The sequence below is a fragment of the Schistocerca nitens genome, chromosome 8 (genome assembly GCF_023898315.1).
Source record: "Schistocerca nitens isolate TAMUIC-IGC-003100 chromosome 8, iqSchNite1.1, whole genome shotgun sequence".
Lineage (NCBI taxonomy): Eukaryota > Metazoa > Arthropoda > Insecta > Orthoptera > Acrididae > Schistocerca > Schistocerca nitens.
The window spans coordinates 85,991,904-86,007,270 of record NC_064621.1 but is presented as its reverse complement, the minus strand read 5'-3'; the positions used below and the strand labels follow the sequence as shown (position 1 = coordinate 86,007,270).

Below are 15,367 nucleotides of genomic sequence, written 5' to 3'. Positions count from 1 at the left end.
TTCCCTTTATGCATTAAATTTTGTAAGAAGTTCCTGCATAAACGAAAATTGTTAGAAATATCAGATTAATGTAAATTAATGAAGTTCTCACCATAAGTAGTCAATTGTCATGTAATAAGTGAAGGGCACTGTGAAAGGCAAAAAAAAAATCGAGAGGATACAATTATTCTCTGCCCTGCATGGGCAAACAGAATACATAACACAATAGCAAAAATGTTTATATGAGTTCATCGTTCCAAATGGTTCAAATGGCTCTGAGCACTATGGGACTCAACTGCTGAGGTCATTAGTCCCCTAGAACTTAGAACTAGTTAAACCTAACTAACCTAAGGACAGCACAAACATCCATGCCCGAGGCAGGATTCGAACCTGCGACCGTAGCGGTCTTGCGGTTCCAGACTGCAGCGCCTTTAACCGCACGGCCACTTCGGCCGGCTCATCGTTCCATCTTCATATTCTTGGATAAACTGCAGTTTGCAGCACATGTTTAGATAGAAACCGTTAATCAAACTAATGTGCATATTGAGTGACCCACATGTGTTTCATTATTAAAAACATTTATCTTTGAAGAATTCTTAAATAGGCTCAGTGTAACAGGCTCAAATGAAAATAGAGCTGCCATAGTTGCTAAGCGAGGAAAGCTTGGGAAGGAAAGAAGAATATGGTTCAACATCTTGTATGTGGTACCACATATCGCTACCACCCCACAGGCGTCGTAAAGTTGGTAACAGAATTGCAAATTTCCGTCAGACGCCAATAGTGGTCGCGTGAGATCTGGCGGACACCAATGGTGCGCGCTTGCTGAGCACACCTGCAGTGGCTTCATATCATGAGCGCCCTCTGCCGCCGCAATATAGCATGACCGGCAGCAGACACACAGCCCGGCCAGGCTAAGAGCCGCACTGCTACGAGGCACTATGCGGACCCCGCCTAGACATTGCTCTGACACCATCGTTTGTGCTTTAGTTCAGAGAGTCTCGTCTTTGTCGCTACTATATGAGCTGGATTCTGTTTCTTACTGCAATATTTCAACATTAGAATACAAACGTTCTTCAACTATCTAATGTTACAAACGTTCGTAATTTTTAAGACATAGAAAAAGTATCTAGCATTTGTGGACATAGAGAAAGCTTTTGACAGTGTTGACTGGAATACTCTCTTTCAAATTCTGAAGGAGGCAGGGGTAAAATATAGGGAGCGAAAGGCTATTTACAATTCGCACAGATACCTGATGGCAGTTTCAAGAGTCGAGGGGCATGAAAGGGAAGCAGTGGTTGGGTAGGGAGTGAGAGTTGTAGCTTATCCCCGATGTTATTCAATCGGTATATGGAGCAAACAGTTAAGGAAACAAAAGAAACATTTGGAGTAGGAATTAAAATCCATGGAGAAGAAATAAAAACTTTGAGGCTCACCGATGACAATGTAATTCTGTCAGAGGCATCAAACGACTTGGAAGAGCAGTTAAACGGAATGGACAGTGTCCTGAAAGGAGAATATAAGATGAACATCAACAAAAGGAAAACGAGGATAATGGAATGTAGTCGAATTAAATCGGGTGATGCTGAGGGAATTAGATTAGGAAATGAATCACTTAAAGTAGTAAATGAGTTTTGCTATTTGCGGAGCAAAATAACTGATGATGGTCGAAGAAGATGGGGTATAAAAGGTATACTGGCTATGATAAGGAAAGCGTTTATGAAGAAGAGTAATCTGTTAACATCGATTATAGATTTAAGTGTGAGGAAGTCTTTCCTAAACGTATTTGTATGGAGTGCAGTCATGTATGGAAGTGAAACATGGACGATAAATAATTTAGGCAAGAAGAGAATAGAAGCTTTCGAAATGTGGTGCTACAGAAGAATGCTGAAGATTATATGGGTAGGCCACATAACTAATAAGGAGGTATTGAATAGAATTGAGGAGAACAGAAATTTGTGACACAACTTGACTAGAAGAAGGGATCGGTTAGTAGGACATGTTCTGAGGCATCAAGGGATCACCAATTTAGTATTGGAGGGCAGCGTGGAGAGTAAAAATCGTAGAGGGAGACCAAGAGATGAATACTTCAAGGAGATTCAGAAGGATGTAGGTTGCAGGAGATACTGGGGGATGAAGAAGCTTGCACGGGATAGAGTAGCATGGAGAATTTCATCAAACCAGTCTCTGGACTGAAGACCACAACAACAACAACAAAGAAAAAATAAGCAAAATTTGGTAACACATGTTATTAATTATCTCTAATGAACAAAACAGGTAACAGTCTATAACCACAGAAACAATAGTTTTTGATAACAATGAGAACATTTATTTCGAACAAATAGTGCATAATTGCGCTCGATTATCTTTACAAAATGCCTTACATCAAAGAGCACAACAGGTTGTCATTCTTCTCTATTCCGACGGACATATGTGGCGGGTAGTTCTCCTCGGAGCAGGTGATGTTCCAGCATTTCCGCCAATGTTCTCATGATGGTGTTCGATTCCAAGGACAGACTGTATAACGAGGCGCAGGTCATCTGATATTCTTGGTATGCGTAGCTTGCTTTGCACCATGGTGAGAGTAGCTCTTCACTGTGTCGCATTAGGGAGTGTTTCCTCCTTAGGACATGAATTATCCACATGTTAACACACACGATGTTCAAAATTCCGTAAAAGACAGACAAAGGCCAGCGTTTAGTCTTCCGGCTGCAAGAAATGTTGTGAGACATCTGTTCTAACGAATCAACGATCTTTTGTGTCGTTGTAGCAATGAATCACCTTAGGTTTCTTAGTTACTTCATCTATTTCAGCTTGGTTGTGCATCGTTGGTAACAGAAGGACTATTTTATTTGGCTTAGGTTTATATGTGACAAGAGTCACAGATGAACATGGATGTTCCTATCTCTCTCTTCTTGGCTTTAAGTAGTTCTGGAGGTATTTCTCGCTTATTGTGTCTCAAAGTACCAACGAGAGTGAGTTTCTCATTTAGCAGATCGTCGGCTAACTTATTAGATGTGAACCACTTGAAGTGTAACATTTCGGTTGGATCCTTTCTCTCTCTCTTTCTCTCTCTCTCCCTGCCCCTCTCTCTCTCTCTCTCTCTCTCTTTAATAGATCTCCTTTGCGTAGTATTCTCCAAATGGCGGGGCGTTAGTATGTGTGCCTCTGCCGAGATATGGGGAAGCATCAACCATATATTTTGTTCCTGCTTCACACGCCCTGACAATTTTAATCTCATATTTAGCGGACTTGTTGGCTATGAACACACGAAATGCACATCTACCACGAAAAGCAAGGAGTTGTTCGCCCACTGTAATGAATGAGCCTGGTCTGTAATAATCACGGCAGTTGATAACAAGTTCATCCCATAATTCTCTGACAGCTGCAAATGGACCGGACTGCTTTCGTTCCTCACGAGTCAACTTATCATCAAACCTCAGACAAGAAATTTAAAACTCAAATCGCTCGGAACTCACGGCTGCTTTATATCTAGGATTGTGTAAATTATTGTCAAGTAATTCACGAGTTGATAAATGGTTATTCTTCAAAGCTGCTGTCAAGATCAGTGTGCCAATTAAAGCTTTTCATTCTTAAGAGGAAGTTGTACTCTGAGTGCTCTTTGGATTTTGGTGTTTTGATCTTTTCCTCATTACCTGATTTAATATTAATGATAACATGAGAAATAAAGAAAATATTTCTAACAGCGTAGCGCCATTTCTAGCGCCATTGATATGGGATTGAATATTATGAATAATATTTCTTTCAGGTGTAAGTTCTGTCTTTTTTAGGAGCTACAGATGACCAGCAACGTCCATCTTTACCCTGCAGAGAGATCTTTCTTGGCCGAATGATGCTGTCCTTACAATCGAAATGTGAAGAAACACTTTTACCTGTATTTGAAATGACGGGTCACAGTGATGATGAGGAAGATGAAGAAACTTTCCTGGTTCGCTTTCTTGATCGCAACAGAGAATCTCTCCCTTTTCGCCAGAATTTGGAGGGTCTCCACCAACGATTGCAATTTGGCGTTCTTCACTCTCGCCATCAAAAATGGCTCTGAGCACTATGGGACTCAACATCTTAGGTCATAAGTCCCCTAGAACTTAGAACTACTTAAACCTAACTAACCTAAGGACATCACACACACCCATGCCCGAGGCAGGATTCGAACCTGCGACCGTAGCAGTCCTGCGGTTCCGGACTGCAGCGCCAGAACCGCTAGACCACCGCGGCCGGCCTCTCGCCATCTGTAGGGTTAATATCATCATCTTCAACGTTATCATCTTCACTTGTCAAATCATAAATGTTGCTGTCATCCTCTTCTTGCTCCAGCTCATGAAGTAATTTCCTTATTTCATCTCCCAGGTTTGGGTCATTTGCCTGTATTAAATCTGACATTAAATTCGAGATAGTAATAGCCTGAGTTTATAAATGTTCGTATTATTATCTCAGTAAACATAGCTTAGATCATGGATGAAATTAATCATATTGTGAGCATTACTGACCTCATAAGATGTAACGAAGTTACAAACTATTGTAAAAATGACGACTTTCAGAAAAGCTGCCACTGTCTTCTAAGCAGTGCGTGGAGTTTCTTCTTGGCAATCATATGCACATCAATCAATCTCTAAAGCTAGGAAGGTACTGACGAGATAGAAGCGCTTGTGAACTTCCCGCGCTTTTAAAGCAACAATGAAGAATTGGCAGTCGTAATAATTACGAACGTTAGTGTTGTAGGGTTAATAAGTCTTAGTACACTTAGAAAGATACAAGTTAAGTAAACCTTTTGTTTACTGTGCTAACTTGTTCGCTAATCATTTCTGCTCCTGTCCAGCTTTCCAAAGCCAACAGCTCCCGCACCACTCTGAAGCCCACCTCTTCTTACCGCTATATACGAAGTCGTACACAAGACTGTCCACGTTGAAGTCATTAGAGGCGAAGCAAAAGCTCGGGAAATGAACCTTTCGGGAACTCACCTTAGTCGGTTTAAGATTATCGAGGAAAATCTAAATCTCGATAGCCAATCTGAGAGCCTCTCGTCCCAAACGAATGTTGAGCGGCATTACAGTGCATCAGCGTGCAATTCAAATGGTCCAAATGGCTCTGAGCACCATGGGACTTAACACCTGAGGTCATCAGTCCCCTAGAACTTAGAACTACTTAAACCTAACACACATCCATGCCCGAGGCAGGATTCGAACCTGCGACCGTAGCGGTCGCGCGGTTCCAGACTGAAGCGCCTAGAACCGCTCGGCCACACCGGCCGGTTTCAGCACGCAATTTGCGAGTTGTATGTTGGACTGAGACCAACTGGAAATAGATATGGGCCGTTTTTGGTATGGGATAAACTTAGGCGGCAGAGCTTTCTTCTGCGGTGAACCATGGGTGAAATTTTTAGTTGAAAGCAACCTTAGTGAGAACGTGTGCAAATTATATGCAGCAAAAATTAAAAGGGCATTTTGAGTTTATCATTTTTAAATAAACGAGGAAAGATTTCACCTGTTTGTAGAGTCATATTATCAATGGTCGAACAATCCAATTTACAAAAATATTTCCTTAATTTAACTCTGTAAGGATCTGAACGCTTGCAGAGATTAATCTTCACATGAGGAGAATAGTGATTCATTGGTATTTGATTGAATTTCTTGGTGGATTTCGTACTACGCTATAGCACTGCGGAATTGATATACGACGTTATATGAAACACAGGGGAGTAAGTCAGCTGCAGCCCGTGGCCTGCTAGCCTTTGTGACTTCGCGAAATCGCATGTGCGTCAGTAGCGCCACAAATATTATCACTTTTCGGTAAAACAGCTACAATAAGGTAGCACCCACATTGACCTAAAAAGCAAAATTTTATAATGTACTAGGCAACACTTAGTAATCTTTGCAAACAAATAGAGTGTTAGCTGAACTATCTTACCTCATACACAATGCACGAGATACACGGGAACGCAAATTACCCTTGTTTCACTCACAGTGCGTTTATATAAATTAAAGGAGTCAGCCGCCTTCCCGCAAAGGAGACAGATACAGAAGCAATTGGTTATTTAAAATCAAGTTCTGTCCCTTAGAGATTAGTGAATTATTTCATTTGCAATGAAATTGTTTGTGCTTGGTGTAAATTTTATCGAAAGAAGAGGCGACATCTCCAGTAGCCGTCAGATAAGAATACAGTGATAAGTTACAGTACATTGGACGCCTCTATTTAAATGTGATACAACAGCGAACATTCACATACATAATTATCATTGGCCATTCCCGAACACATACTAAGAATCTGCCACTCGCTATTACGTCCAGCTGAATTTCAGTTCACTGTCAACAAATGTCCTGGTCGTTTGCACCGAGTGTAAGAAAACAGCCCGCATTGTAAATTCGATACAGGAAGAGCAGTTTCTAGACTGGTCAGGTGAAGTGTGTGGCGGCATCGCTGGAATAGACAGAGTGTTATTCGGATACTGTGGACAGATGGTCAATGGAACATACAAAAGTAGCTGCAGTCCTCACCAGTCAATATTCTTCCACTCTTCGGAGAAGGAATACATAAGAAGAGAAATATAAACCAGAAAAATACTATCTCAGCCACCATCGCTCCACACTCTCCATTCGTCTGACCTCATGGTACTATTCAAAGGAACCACTGCTTGATTTTTGTGATGTCAGTTTATAACCATACTACACTTGCTTCTGCAAACTAAACGTCAAGATTTTTATAGTACGCCGAGTGCAACCTTTAAATACGAAACAGATAAAACATTAAAATGAAGTAATTCTTTTCGAAACACCTCTTATTAAAAGGTTTTCCCAAATATTCAAATTGTGGGGGTTTTGTGCGTTCCCATCAGAGAGAGGGCTAGCAAGACAAACTTTCTTACGGAAGAGAATGACCACATCTGTAGCTTAAAGGTGTAGTGACGAGTGTTAACTACACTCTGCAGTCCTTGGAGGGCTGTTGTTCACCCTACGCAGACTGAAAGTATCATTTAAACAAGCAGTGCGGCTTGATTCTTGATAAGATGTTCGTCGCTGTTGCAAAAATTAACCACGAAACAAAATTCTCAAAAAAAGCTCAAAATGCGAAACAAAATTCTCAAAAAAAGCTCAAAATGCAAGGTAACAAGTCTTCTGCGAGAAATATCTCATTCAGGAAACAAGCAGATACTAAATTTACTAAAGCGCTGGTACACATTTGTTTTCCACGTAGTGTAGATGGTTGTCGTATGATTTGTTACATAGTTAAACCAATCTGTCGATACCGGCATCAAACCAGGGACCAGGTCTAGAAGCAGCTTAAGAAGTGTCTTCTGGACGTTTGAATCACTTCTGGAGTGGCAGACGGTCAGATGCGTCTGTAACGGTCCGAACAGATGAAAATCACTTGGTGCGGAATTCAGACTTCCTATGGAGGGTGTTCCAGATTCCCATGAACTAATGACTGCTGTTGACAAGGGATCTGAGATCGATTCCACATTCCTAGATTTCCAGATGGCTTTTGATACCATTCCTCCCAAGGGACTGTTAATCAAATTGCATGCATATGGAGTATCGTCGCAGTTGTGTAATCGGATTCGTGGTTTCCTCTCAGAGAGGTCACAGCTCGTAGTGATGGACGGTAAATCATCGAGTGGAAAAGAAGTGATATCTAGCGTTCCGCTAGGGAGTGTCATAGGCCCTCTGCTGTTCCTGATTTACATAAATGTTCTAGGTGATAATCTGCGCAACCCCCTTAGATTGTTTGCAGATGACCCTGTAATTTACCGTCTAGTAAAATCATCAGACGATCAGTTCCAATTACAAAATGATCTAGAGAGAATTTGTCTATGGTGCGAAAAGTGGCAATTTGCACTAAACAAAGAAAAGTGCGAGGTCATCCACATGGGTACTAAAAGAAATCCGATAAATTTTGATATACGATAAATTGCACAAATCTAAGGGCTGTCAATTCGACTAGATACCTAGGAATTACAATTACGAGCAACTTAAACTGGAAAGACTATTGTGGGGAAGGCGAAACAAAGACTGCGCTTTGTTGGCAGAACACTTAGAAGATGCGACAAACCCACTAAAGAGACAGCCTACATTACACTTGTCCGTCCTCTGCTGGTATATTGCTGCGCAGTGTGGGATCCTTATCAAGTAGGATTGACGGAGGACATCGAAAAAGTGTAAAGAAGGGCAGCCCGTTTCGTGTTTTCGCGCAATAGGGATGAGAGTGTCACTGGTATGATACGCGAGTTGGGGTGGCAGTCACTGAAACAATGGCGGTTTTCATTGCGGCGAGATCTATTTACGAAATTTCAATCACCAACTTTCTCTTCCGAATGCGAAAATATTTTGTTGACACCCACCTACGTAGGGAGAAACGATCATCATAATAAAATTAGAGACATCAGAGCTCGAACGGAAAGATTTAGGTGTTCTTTTTTCACACGCGCCATTCGAGAGTGGAATGGTAGAGAAGTAGTATGAAAATGGTTCGACGAACCCTCTGCCAGGCACTTAAGTGTGAATTGCAGAGTAACCGTGTAGATGTAGATATACCGGACCAAAACGCACGTAACCGTAGTCGTATGCGGCCGCGTGTAGTCGTGCAGCAAAACGACACCTGTCTAAAACAGTCCTTGTCGCTTCCTCTGAATCGCCTTCTGCAATCGTTCCAGTGTGGTACAATAAGAGGCAGCATGCACGGAGGCTCAACCAGCAACACACCCTGGTGCCGCAAAAATTGGTGTCCACAACTTTCTTCGCGATTACCGCTATTTTTTTTTTTGAGACGATGCGGTCTTGAAATGGAACACCATTCACCTGATAACTCGTTAAGTGCTGGAGGGGCAGCCACATTCCCTTTGCTTCATTCCGATTTATCAACGTGCCTTAGGAGGACACGTCCTGTGGTAGTACAACGTGTTATGCGCGATATCCATTACACTGCCAGTGGAGATGACGAGTTCGTGACGAATCTGCCTCAAATAAATGCAACGATCGCCTTGAATGAATACTTAGACACTACTCACGCTGTCGTCTGTGGTGGATGCGTTTGACTGCGCTCACTGTTGAACGTCTCACATATCTGTTGAGCCTTCATCAAATTTGTAACACCAAAACCATACCTGTTTTCTTAATATTACACTCGCTCTGTAATCTACGTCCAGTCGTCGATTAATTGCAGCTGGGATCGTTTCCTTTCGACGCAAAACACTTATTAGACTTCGCATTTCAAACGTCGACAGTAAATTCAGCAAAGCCTCTGATATGAAACTCTACCGACGAAGCATTTTTTTATGTCATCAGTCTTCTGACGGATTCAATGCGACCCGCCACTATTTTCTCTGTTGTGCCAATCCCTTCATCTCGGGGTAGCTTTTGGACCCTTCGTGCTGAAGTATTTCTTGGATGTATTCCAATCTCAGTCTTCTTCTACAGTTTTTTTAACCTCAGCAGCTCTCTCTAGTACAATGGAAGTTATCATCTGAAGTCTTAACACATTTCCTATCATCCTGTCGATTCTTCTACTCAGTGTTTTCCAAATGTTCCTTTCTTCGCCCATTCTGCGAATAGGCTCCTCATTCCTTGTCTTATTGCTACACCTAATATTCAACACCCTTCGGCAGCAGCCGGCCAGAGTGGCCGAGCGGTTCTAGGCGCTACAGTCTGGAACCGCGCGACCGCTACGGTCGCAGGTTCGAATCCTGCATCGGGCATTCCTTAGGTTTCAGTAGTTCTAAGTTCTATGGGACTGATGACCTCAGAAGTTAAGTCCCATAGTGCTCAGAGCCATTTGAACCATTTGAAGCTTCGGCAGCATCACACCTCAAACGCTTAGATTCTCATATTTACCGGTCTGCCCAAGCGAATGATTCACTAGTATACAGTGCTGAGTTCCAAACTTATGCTCTCAGAAATTTCTTCCTCGGATTAAGGTGGATGTTTGATGCTACAACACTTTTCTTGGCCAAGAATGCCCTCTTTAACGACACTAATCTGCCTTTTATTTCATCCTAGCTTCGTCCGTCATGCGTTATTTTGCTGCCTATATAAACGTTGACTCTCCTATCTACGTATCGGAGGCTGCCGTGCCATTATAATGTACGACGGCCAACCTCGGACCTGTTCCGGTTGCGGGAAAGAAGGTCACCTACGGTCTGAAAGCATTCAACGACGTGTCGCGCAGCTCCCGTTGTCGGAAGCGTCCGTCACACCCACGATGACCGCCCTACCGGTCACTTACGCAGCGGCTCTTGCCACGTCTACAGTTTCGTCCAGTCCGTCGCCCGGTCCTTCCGATCGGCACGTCCCACCGTCCCAGTCACCTATGGACGGTGCGGACGTCCCACCTGACAACCTTGCCGCCGAACAGGCTCCCGCACCGGAAGCTGAGGAGAACAGTACTTCTTCACAACACCTGTTTGACAATTTCATTGTACCCACCGACGCCTTCGAACCAGGTCGACGCTCCTCCTTGCCGTCGTCCGACACTGAGGAACACGTGCGCAAACAACGCTCGTCACGTAGGCGCAAACGCCGTCGCCGTTCACCCACGGGCTCTCAAAGCGTCGCCACCCGCGACGACGACGACGACACCCAGCCAACCGACATTTCCACTCAGAGGTCGGCGGACAACTTTCAAGATGAACAAGACATTTCGCAGGTCGGGACCACCATGGAGGTCGCCACGCAAAATGTAACGATCGGTGTGCAGGTTGAGACGCCTGTCTCCCCGCCGACAACTCCAGATCTCTCTCACCACGACGCCATTCCCATGGACATTGGACAGACCCACGGCACAGGAACATGGGCCGACGACGTTGAGGAAGATACGCCCCCTCCTCCGGATGAGTTGCCTCCGCCGAACAAGGTTGCCTGTTAACATCAAAAGCGAGGCATTGCAGCTGATGGGACGGGACTTCCTGTCGGTGCCCTCCTCTTACTTCCCTTAGTGATGGTAGATGCGCGTCCACCACCACTGAAACAAACGTACCGGTTTGCCACACTGAACATCAACATGATCGGCACTGCACCCAAGCTGCAACTCCTATGTGACATGCTTCGGGCCTCTGACGTCGACGTCGCCCTTCTTCAGGAAGTACGCGTTGCCACCCTACCACCAGTCTACGGCTACGACTCATACACTTCCACATGTGATCAATCAGGGCGTGGAGTGGCTTTCTACATACGCGAAGGAATCCCACACAAGGACACGACAATCCTTCCCTGTGGAAGAGGCATGGCTGTTACCATCTTCGACACGCGCGTCATCAATATCTACGCTCCGTCTGGCTCCACGAACCGTCGGCAGCGGTCCACTTTCTTCGGACATGACGTGGCGCCCCTGTTTTCTGGACGCTATGATCGCCTTATCATGGGAGGCGATTTTAATTGTGTCCTCCGTCCGCAGGACCAAGTGCCTAGTTATTCGCCATGCCCGGCGCTGCTCACCTTAATCGAAGATTTTCATCTAGTGGACGTTTGGGAGAAAATTCATGGCAATACCCCCGGTTTTACGCATTATACAGCACATTCTGCGAGTAGACTGGACCGGTTTTATGTCTCTGCCCACCTTGGCAATGACGTCGCCCAAGCTGAACGTTGGCCCTTTGCATTTTCGGACCACTGCGCCGTCATTAGCTCCCTGGCTCTGCCACCTCAGTCAGTGTGGCGCGGCAGAGGTTACTGGAAGCGTAATACCTCCCTCCTTAATGATCCACACTGCCGACAATGTATTGCCACTACATGAGCGTCTTGCGAAAGACGCCTTCCGCAGTACACATCCACGTTCCATTGGTGGCTCAAATGTGCCAAACCTGCGATCAGAAAGGCCTTCATACAATGTGGCAAGGAAGCAGCAGCATGGCATCGAGACACCACAAATTTTCACTACGCCGTCCTCCGTGAGCTCGATGCGCTCCCTCCATCACCTGACACCCATAGGGAACGACAGAGTACTAAAGCTCGTCTCCTCTCTCTTCAACGTGCACGACTGCATGGTGTCGTGGTGCGTTCCCGACGACAAGACCTCCTCCACGACGAAACCCCATCCACAATCCATGCCGCATCCGACCATAGTCGTCGACGTCGACTTTTTGTCCCCAACATCACGACCTCCGATGGTGTTCACCACACAACACAGGCGGCAGTGGTGTCTGCCTTTGCTGAACATTATCGCCAATTTTATGATGATGAACCGATGGCGACGCCCATTCCTGATGATCTCCGTCCTTCCCCTGATCGGACCCTCACCGTAGCGGAGTCAACGTCCATGATGTCTGCAATCACCGCAGAAGAGGTGGTAGATGCGATCAACAAAGGGGCCAAGAACAAATCACCCGGACCAGATGGTCTCCCAGTAGAGTTTTACCGGGCGTTCACCACGTTAATGCTTCCTCGCTGGACGGAAATGATTCAGGAACTCTTTACTCCGTCCTTCCTAATTCCACCTGAATTCGTCACTGGCATTCTTCTACCTGTGCCTAAACCGAAGGGAGGGTCTCATGTCTCTGCATATCGCCCCCTTACACTACTGAATGCAGACTATAAAATCTATGCACGGCTCTTAGCAGCGCGCTTACGCACCGTCTTACCTACGGTCCTTTCACCTGAGCAGACTGCACGTGGTTGTGGGGCCACCTTACAAACAGCCCTAGGAGAATGCCGTGACCTCATTGCACTGGCGTCGGTTTGTCGCCTACGTGCAGCACTGGTATCCGTCGATTTCACGAGTGCCTTTGATCGCGTTCGACACCCATTCCTCCTCATGGTGGCGACACGTATGGGGTTCCCATTGCTTTTTGTCGATGCCATTCGCCGGTTACTACTTCCCGCGGTCTCGATGGTACAAGTCAATGGGAGGCTTGTAGGACCGATTCCTATACGCCGCTCTATGCGTCAAGGATGCCCTATGTCTACTTTATTATATGCCATTGCACTTGAGCCCCTCTTCACTGGACTTACCTCTAGACTGCAGGGCCTCATTTTGCGTGACTACACCTTTCGCTGTAGGGCTTATGCGGACGATCTCCTCTTTCTCACCCGCTCCTCCACGGAACTCAATGACGCCATCCAATGGATCCACCAGTATGGACGTCTTTCTGGTAGCATTCTTAACGTCCGTAAATCGACTATGATGCACATTGGGCGCGGCCTCCCGGCTATGGTGCCGACCCCACTCCCAGTCGGTGCCACACTTCGTTACTTGGGTATCGAATTGACGAGCTCCACACACCGCACAGTGGCCCTGGCTTACCGGCGGCTTTTGCAGTCGATTCGGCAACATGTCCGCGGTCAAGTGCACCGTAACCAACTCCAACGTGTGTCCTCTGTCAACATGTATGTCGCCCCTAAACTGGTACACGTCGCCCAGATCCTCCCAATGCCGTTACTCCTTGGCCGCCGCATCCAATCAGCCTTTGGATATTTCGTGTCAGCAGGGGCACTTTTCAAAGTCCGCTACAACACTCTAACGCTGCCTCCTGCAAAAGGTGGCCTCGGACTCGTCAACGTGCGGGCACGATCTTCTGCACTCTTTGTCCACACTCTGTTGCGGCACTGGCAGGGGCCGGTCCCGTCCTTAACACGCAGTCTCTTAGATATCCTCCGACCAGCTTCTCTCGATCCACCGATCAATGTGGCACCTATTTCTCCATTATTGTACCACGTCGCCAATTGTTTCATAGAACTCAGCTACGTTCGGGCCGATCTTCCAGTCACCCGTCCTCACCGTACAAAAGATTATTATCGTTTGTTTATGCTGTCCAACACTTGCGACCCCATGGTGCTACAGCATCCTGACATTAACTGGCGCACGGTTTGGGGGTGTGTGCACGCACCCTTTTTACCGTCGTCTGTGTCTGCACTCTGGTATGTTTTAGTCTATGGAAAATTCCCGACTAATAGTCGACTTTATCGCATAGGACTGGCCACCTCCCCACTCTGACCTGACTGCCAGCTCGAAGACACCGACGAGCACCGTCTTACGTGCCCCCTGAAACAAAACGTATGGCTCCTCATTCAACGAATCGTGGGCTTTTACCTCCGTGCCCCGCCAACGACGGTAACCCCGGATTTCCTGTTGTTGCCCCAGACATTTCACTACCCTCTTGCTAAGCACCATACCCTAATCTGGTTTCGAGGACAGGCTTTAGAATACCTCTTTCAGAGTGGTCCGCATACAGTCCTTGACTTCTGGTACAAAGTTGTGACCGCGCATAGCACCCTCACCCGAAAACCATCTTACCGACAAACTTTTGCCGGTTTTCTCCGCAGCGTCTTCCTTGACCCCTCTGAAAGTTGGGGTGTACCATGCCTACCTGTCACATGATGCAACACCCTTATTCACGTTCTCATGCATCGACCAAAAACAAAAAACAAACTTTAAAAAAACGGAAGAAGACAGAATATGTTATATTTTGTTGTATTTAATGTTTTTCATTTTAATATTTTTTTGTTTAACTAACAGTCATTTGTATATGTTTCAATGGTACCTTGAAGAACGCCGGCCGGTGTGGCCGTGCGGTTAAAGGCGCTTCAGTCTGGAACCGCGTGACCGCTACGGTCGCAGGTTCGAATCCTGCTTCGGGCATGGATGTGTGTGATGTCCTTAGGTTAGTTAGGTTTAAGTAGTTCTAAGTTCTAGGGGACTGATGACCACAGAAGTTAAGTCCCATAGTGCTCAGAGCCATTTGAACCATTTGAACCTTGAAGAACTCTTGCATAGTGAATATATATGTACTTTTAGTTTGTTCACTAAAAATTATTAAAAAACAAAAAGAAAGGAAAACAGGATATGTTATATTTTGTTGTATTTAATGTTATTCTAATAATTTGTTTACCTAACACTCATTTGTATATGTTTAACTGGTACCTTGAAGAACTTTTGCTTTGTATATATATATATATATATATATATATATATATATATATATATATATATATATATATACTCTCCGTTTATTCAATAAAGATTTAAAAAAAAAAGTTGGTAGAGCACTTGCCCGCGAAGGGCAGTTCGAGTCTCGGTCGGGCACACAGTTTTAATCTGCCAGGAAGTTTCAAAGAAATATTATTACTCACTGCGAAATAAGGTGTTCCAGATCTCCGTAGACGTCTCTTCGGAATATTCGTTTTAACGGGAAGTCTTTCGCACCTGTAGGCAGTGGATAGTTGACTCTGAATCCGTAAGCGAATGCGAAGAGATTGGTGTACGGCAATATGTCTTTCTTAATGTTCAGTCGCACCTGCAGAGATAAAGAAAATTATGTAGCAAATTTACATTTCTTTATAAATTATTTTACGAACATGGTGCTTAAATATTCTTAGTGTGAAAAGTAAAATATAGCAAAGTCTGAAGCACAAGGCTATTGAATGAGAAGCTCATTAGCAAAGAACTTTTG

At 45.0% G+C, this 15,367-nt stretch overlaps 1 protein-coding gene across 1 annotated transcript in view; it reads right to left on the bottom strand.

Annotated features, from left to right (window-relative positions):
- LOC126199404 (uncharacterized) overlaps positions 1–15,367 on the bottom strand; it is a 37,463-nt gene that overhangs the window by 9,185 nt on the left and 12,911 nt on the right. The window contains exon 2 of the mRNA XM_049936322.1: positions 15,048–15,211. Within this exon, the coding sequence (XP_049792279.1) occupies positions 15,048–15,211 (164 nt within the window). The remainder of the gene's footprint in view (positions 1–15,047; positions 15,212–15,367) is intronic.